This window comes from Ylistrum balloti, unplaced genomic scaffold (assembly GCF_031769215.1).
Source record: "Ylistrum balloti isolate Yb309-2 unplaced genomic scaffold, AGI_CSIRO_Ybal_v1 Utg370758, whole genome shotgun sequence".
NCBI lineage: Eukaryota > Metazoa > Mollusca > Bivalvia > Pectinida > Pectinidae > Ylistrum > Ylistrum balloti.
Window position 1 is genome coordinate 630606 of NW_026782445.1, and position 7348 is coordinate 637953.

At 35.3% G+C, this 7348-nt stretch overlaps 1 protein-coding gene across 1 annotated transcript; it reads left to right on the plus strand.

Annotated features, from left to right (window-relative positions):
- Nucleotides 1-54: 54 nt before the first annotated feature.
- On the plus strand, nt 55-5248 carry LOC132558111 (GPALPP motifs-containing protein 1-like). The gene is made up of 6 exons (XM_060222640.1): nt 55-139; nt 1536-2026; nt 2677-2850; nt 3093-3194; nt 4390-4449; nt 5075-5248. The coding sequence occupies exons 1-6, from the start codon at nt 103-105 to the stop codon at nt 5228-5230; spliced, it is 1020 nt and encodes a 339-aa protein (XP_060078623.1). The 5' UTR covers nt 55-102; the 3' UTR covers nt 5231-5248.
- The last annotated feature ends 2100 nt before the right edge of the window (nt 5249-7348 follow it).

Consider the following 7348-nt stretch of genomic DNA (forward strand, 5'->3'; position numbering starts at 1 on the left):
TAACCAATCACGAGTTCGCTTTTATAGCCGTTTCGGTCTGACCCCAAATATGGCTGCAATATAACAACAAAATAGGTGGAACTTAAGCTTATTTACAACAAAATGTCAGATGAAGAATATGGACCAGCTCTTCCTCCAGGTATATGTCGCATGTATTTGCCTAGATTGTTCTCTGGCTGGCCATTACAAAATTAATCACTTTCAATGCCTGGTCAGTCAAAATTTGTGATTGAAAGGGAACAGGTTGAAGTTATATATGCACATCACAGACACCTGTATCACGAACAACCTAAGAAAACATTCAATTCACTCTGTATAAACAATAAGGCATACATTTTCTTAGTAATGTCATGCAATTAAAAATAAAATTATGGATATTTTTATACGCTCTTGGTGGAGATGGAATATCTGTTAAAATCTATGATCGATTATCGGTTAAAACCAACAGGCTTTTTGATGCAGTTAATCAACTGTATAATCCGCTGACTACGTGTTTAAATAATCATAAAGTAAATGCATTCTTCGTGGCAGTAATATTTTCTTTCTAAAAACTGTAACTTGAAATATCATACCTAGAAATAACATAAGAATGAATATAATTGGCTAAAGGCATCTTTATTACACAAGATATGAATTTGTTTTTGCGAAAACACAAGAAAATATTGCAGTATTAGAAATAACAATCATCGCATCAGACTAGGTTGAATGATTTGAAAAGTCATTATATCTCATTGTCCTATAGCTATTAGATCATTTTTCTTACAAAATTTGCAAAACAAGTGAAAATATCTAACAAGGGAGATAATGATAATAAATACAATTGCTCAGATTTCACAAATAGACTTGAAATATTCCTTAGCATCCAATACTTTATGTTCAGGGTCATTAGCATCTTTATTTGTGTAGATTTCATACTCTACTCTACCTCAATATATCTTGCATTTAACATTCTTTGAGATACAGCGGTTAAAAACCTATCTCTGGCACACAAATATGTAGAGCGAATGACCACAGAACTGGGATAGACTAAAAATTAAGGCATTTACATCTTATCAGTTTCAAGAAAAGCTGGACATCATTTGTAGATAATTATAAGTGTATATGGATTTGAAATATTTACAATTATATCTTCAAATTTCAAATTTTACAGTAATGTATAATATATACAGACCTTACTTACCACAATGCATCATATAACTAAATATTGCTATCCGAAGGTTCCAGATTGAATTACCTTTTTAAATTGAACTAGCGCTTGATGTAAATTCCTATTTATATCACTATCCAAGTGTTCATAGTTTGACAATTTTCAACAATGAGTAAGTTGACAAAATCTCTGTTGTCTATCAGTACAACTTCCAAACATGCATTTTCATAGATGATGTAGTGGTGTAATGGTTTGGCAGTCTGGCAATTCTTTTTGTAAATGTGGTGCCACAGATAGTGAGTTCAAGTCCTGGATGGGGCATGAGTGAAAAAGAAGTTTGAACCATGAAATCTGTCATTTTTTTGTTGTTGTTTATTTATTTTTTCAGAGTTACTGAGGCAAAAATCGAAAGACCAAAAATTTACATCATCAGAAAAAGGTCAGGATCCATGTTCAGATGATGACAATGACAGTTATATTGGACCAATATTACCGCCATCATTGAAACAGAAAAAAATGGAATCAGATCAAACACAACCAGAAAAAGATTATATTGGCCCAGTCCTGCCACCTGGCTTTGGACAACATAAAGCTGAGGAGAAAAAGAACACTGTGGATAATAATATGATTGGACCAGTATTACCCCCACATCTGCGGTCAGTGTCAGGATCAAAAACAATGTCAAGGTCAGCAGCCATAGGTCCTGCACTGCCACCTGGTTTTATGAAACATAACCGTGATGAGTCTGATGAATCATCTGCGGATGAAGAAACTATTGGGCCATTACCCACAGAAATGGACAAAGGAGATTCAACGGGTTATGAAGCCTACCAGTTTGAAGAACGTGCAAGGAAGATGAAAGATAGACTAGAAGGGAAGGTACTGTGGATAGAATAAAAAGTTAAAAGAAATGCAGTAAACTCTCACTAAAGAGATAGATGACAAATTGACAATAAAAAGTATAAGAAATTTCTTAGATTCATTTGGAAAATATTCTCAGGCATGTACAATACATCCTCCATATTTTAGTATGTTAGCTTATCAAAGAATATTTACAAGAAAACTCTTTCTCTTGCAGACATAATAAGATACCATAATCCTTTGACAATAAGCCCATCAATATGTGCAATGATTTTTGTAGAATTTTTTTAGGCAAGACCAGAACACCAGTTTCAAAGAGACTGGCCCTCAAAATTTGAGTGAGTTCCACAAGAAAGTAAAAGTCCAGGACTTTGAGTCTGAAAAATCTCCAGTTTATTGCTCTTCTGTTATACAAATCGGTGAAATAGAAAGCTTTTGACACCTGAGTCTTGTGCTTGTCAAAATTGACTCAAAAGTAAGAAATAATGCATTTACTGATTTAAACTCATGTGTGGCAAATGGTCACAATATATAATAGCTGATAAAATACAGGTTGATTGTATCTGGTTTTTTTTTAAATTCTAGGAATGCTTAACAGTTAGCAAGAAAGATAGGTCAGGTGTCATCAGGAAATTGGTAAATAAATGTGTATATCTGTTACTCTTTAGGACAACAAGGAAGAAAAACTTGTTCGAGAATCTTGGATGACTGAGTTGCCATCCACCAAACTTGGACAAAGTATAGGACTAAGTGCACGAACTTTCCGAGCCAATGCTGGACCTGACCTAACAGATAGGTCTGTATGGACAGACACACCTGAGGAAAAGGAAAAGAAATTCAAAGTAGGTTGGAAAGAATTGCTACTATTATGTTATGTTATAACAATGCAGAATCAAAAGTTACAGGACTTAGAAAAATAAATTAGAGGAATCTGATGCATTTGTTTTTGGTTGGTAATATCCTGCCCTTATGTCATCTCCTCAATATATTGACATGGTATCAACAATTAATCATTCTGAAATTAAAGGTATATTGATAATGTTACTAGTTTTAATTGGAAGCCTTTTTTCTTCATCACTCATAGGATGCTGCCTTGGGAACAGGGAAAGGAAGCAAGAGAGATCGTGAAGATTACCAACCATCCAAACGTGACAAGAAGCTGAGAAAGCAAATTGAGGAATATAATGTAAATTTTTTCTACCGTTTCTTAGTTGTTTTATGTCAGCATCTTGTGATATTTGGTCTTTGGGAAGTTGGAATAGTTAACAGGAGTGATATAGGTACTGGTTAATCGGTGTGATTTGTGTTAACAAAGAATATAAATATGTAAATAAATAGGGTTATATGATACACTCTTTCTTAGATTGTGTTAGAGTTTGGGTACATGCAACACTCTTTCTATTATTTGTCTTGATGTGTATAATATTAGATTTCTTATTGCTGCAGAGCAGAATATCTTGTGTTTCATTTTCTCTCTAGGAAACTTATATTTATTGTCATATGATTAATGAGTTAGAAAAGATAAACATCAGCACCACTGACTCCTGTACATGAAAGTGATTGATCCGTTATTGGCGTCCAGTGTTCTGATGTGTTGAGGATTATGATTTGAAATAAATTGGATGCTACTCATCATTTCTGCTTAGTTGACACTTGATGAGGACTATTAAATACTATTAGACATCTACTCGTAGATTTCTAATGCCACTACGGAACAGATCTCCTTGCAGGGAGAGTGGGGCTTCACTTCACAACTTGTAGCTACATGTAGTTGTAAGATTTGTTAGAGTTTTGTTGATGCAAACAAATTATTTCATATATCTTTCAAAAGTGTCACAATCAAAATAGGTCCAATTTTTGTGTCGCCTGCAGAGCTGGCAGACACTTAGGAATCACTTTGTCCGTCGTTACACGTCAACGGCGATGTCAGCGGCGTCTGTACGAAAGTTTTCCGGGCTTATTTCGGTAATGCTTGGAGTTATCAGAATGAAATTTGGTATATGGTTTCCTGTTGCAAGGGTACAGATTTGATTGTCGGCTGTCTGTGACCCTTCTTGGCAGAGTTACGCCCCTTTGAACTTAGAAAATTCTCTGGAAATATTGTTTTCTGGACTTTCTTTGGTTATGCTTTGAGTTATAGAAATGAAATTCGGTATATTGCTTCTTGTTGGAAGGACACAGATTAGTTTTGACATCCAGTTGGATTTCTGGGAGACCGTGACACTTTATGCAGACGACACATACAGTTCCAAGGAACTCTTGTTATTAATTTGAGATAAATTTTGTTAAGGATTTGTAATTATTATCAAGCAATTCAGTTTTGAGACATGTCACCTTAAAGACTATTTGCGTTGCTTTAACCACATGGTTGTTGTTTACAGCAATCCAAGCGTCCTGAGTCTCTTATGGAAATGCATGAGAAAAAGTTGAAGAAGGAAAAGGTAAACACTTAGTACTGTATTGTAGCCATAGTCTCACTTAGTACTGTATTGTAGCCATAGTCTCACTTAGTACTGTATTGTAGCCATAGTCTCACTTAGTACTGTATTGTAGCCATAGTCTCACTTAGTACTGTATTGTAGCCATAGTCTCACTTAGTACTGTATTGTAGCCATAATCTCACTTAGTACTGTATTGTAGCCATAGTCTCCTCAACATTCACTATCAAAACATCTGAATTGTTTTACATGTAATATGTACAGTATAAATTTTCATGGATCAGTCAATCTTCCTGTAGGCCTGCAACACTCTTTGTTTAACGTTCCCCAGACTGAAAATTGAAATCTTTTGGTTTTAAAGCAGCTTTGGTCAAGTGATCAATCCAACTTGACTGGGATAAATAGAAATTATCTAATTGTCATAACCAAGAAAGTATGGTAACAATATCTAAATATTAAGTATTTTTAACCATTTTGACTTGGATAAATAAAAATTGTCTTATTGTTAGAATGAGGGAAATATGTTAACAATATTTAAATGTGAAGTATTGTTTACTTGTTTCTTTATGACACATTAATGTAATAAAGTGCAACATTGGCATTTAACCTTTTGTTATTCAATTTGCAGGAAAAGGAAGTCGCCACACCAAAAGAAAGACGTCCATTTGATCGAGATATTGACCTTCAGGCCAATAGATTTGATGATGCACAGAAAAAATCAATTATCAAGAAATCTCAGAAACTGAACTCTAGATTTGGACATGGTTCAACAGAATTTTTATAATAAAGATTTCATAATGAATATTTTGCAGTATGTAGTTTGTATAACAGGAGAGACTAGTGGTTCATTGTATTGTTACAAAGTTCATCTTTTACCCTTGATGGAGTATTTTTATTACCACAATTTATCATTCTGTATTTCCTTGTCATACCTTGAGGTGGAGATAAGGTTATTCTTCTGACGTATCAATTTATGATGTTACATCAACAATTAAATGACATTAAGTAATTTTTACCCCGCTGTCATCCTAAGTGCCCTTTGACTGTGGTCTGCCCCTAAAAATTTCTTGCTATTGCAATTTCTTGAGAAGTACTGGTTGAATCTTTCTCAAATTTCTTAAGTAAGTTCCCCTTGGTCCCTAGTTGTGATCCTTCGATTTTGAGACTGATTAGAACAAGATGCCCATAGGGCCTGTATCACACATCTGGATCTTAAATCCCAGCAATGCCTTTAGGTTGGGTATTTCAAATATTTCCAAATTATAGCTCAGTCACATAACCTCTTTGATTTGGCAAGGCAAATCGGTAACTTCTTAGATCATGACTCTTTTTTTCTCTCTTTTGATTCCCAGTAAGAGTTTATATGGTTATCATGTTGGTGCATCAATTACATCAAAATTTTAATCCAGAAATAACTTCCCTTTAGGTGTGCCACACCCAAGGAACAATGCTTGCATAACAAATGTGTTTATCTTTTGATGGCAAGCAATTGTATAAAAATGGTTATGGGGTGAGGATTTCAATTGTTTCAAAGATATCACCCAGAAATTAAGTCCAGAGGGATGGGGCCACGCGCAAGGGCCAGGTCTTACATTGTGAATGTGTTTATCTCTAGCTGCTCAGAATTGCCATATATGGTATAGGATTGGGATCTTTTTCAAAGATATTACCATAAAACAGTCCCTAGGAAATCCACCATTTATGTCAAACTGATTCCCTTCCACCTAAACATGATTCAGACGGAATTTGGACAAAATCCAGTCATACCTACTAGAGAAGGAATTTAAAGAATTTGCTCTATATCCCCTATTGGGCCCCGCCTCTTGACTTCCCAGGAGCCCGAAATCCACTATTTATACTAAATTTATTTCCTTTCACCCAAACATGATTCACACCAGATAAGGACAAAATCCTTACATTCCTACTAGAGGAGGGGGTTTAAAGAATTTGCTCTATTTCCCATATTTGGCTCCGCCTCTCGCGACTTAGGGGGCTGAGATCCACCTTTAAACAAAATTGATTACCTTTTACCCAACCATGATTTACACCAAATTTGGACAAAATCCAATTATTCCTACGGGAGGAGTAGAATTTATAAGGACTTGCCAAATTCCCCTTTTTGAACCCCGCCCTTTTGACGGACGACGGACGCCGCGGCATCTCCATAGCTCACTTCCCGTCGGTCTCCAGATGTGCTGTTTTGATTTTGGGACTTATGGCTTACTCCCATTTCGCCTTAGCTGTCAATTTTATGGTAAAAAATGACTCCCATTTCGCCTAAGCTGTCAATTTCATGGTAAAAAATGACTCCCATTTCGCCTTAGCTGTCAATTTCATGGTAAAAAATTATTCCCATTTCGCCTTAGTTGTCAATTTCATGGTAAAAAATTATTCCCATTTCGCCTTAGCTGTCAATTTCATGGTAAAAAATTATTCCCATTTCGCCTTAGCTGTCAATTTCATGGTAAAAAATTATTCCCATTTCGTCTTAGCTGTCAATTTCATGGTAAAAAATTATTCCCATTTCGTCTTAGCTGCCAATTTCATGGTAAAAAAATTATTCCCATTTCGCCTTAGTGCCAAAACCAGGTAGGAAGGAGTCAGCTAAGGCGAAATGGAACCTTGTATATACAAAATAAGGAAGCCAAGTAATTAATTTAATAATGTTTATTAAGCTATATACTAGTATTCTTTTAACATTACAGATATATGTCTGAGTGACGGCATTACGGGAAGCACATTCGAAATCAAGGCTAACTGTGCTCGGTGAGAAGTTCAGGTTGTGTCGAACGGCAATGTCTTTCAGAAACGTGAATAATCTATTGTAGGTGTTTGTATCTCTCTTCAGCAGTAATGAATACACAAGCGGAAACATAACAGTACCAACAAAAGCATGGATGGT

What these genes read in the sequence shown, in the direction of transcription:
- LOC132558111 (XM_060222640.1), top strand. Translation starts at nt 103, where the DNA reads ATGTCAGATGAAGAATATGGACCAGCTCTTCCTCCAG. An exon ending in AAGATAGACTAGAAGGGAAG is followed by an intron (nt 2,027 to 2,676) that starts GTACTGTGGATA and finishes GTTACTCTTTAG; the next exon opens with GACAACAAGGAAGAAAAACT. An exon ending in AGCAAATTGAGGAATATAAT is followed by an intron (nt 3,195 to 4,389) that starts GTAAATTTTTTC and finishes TGTTGTTTACAG; the next exon opens with CAATCCAAGCGTCCTGAGTC.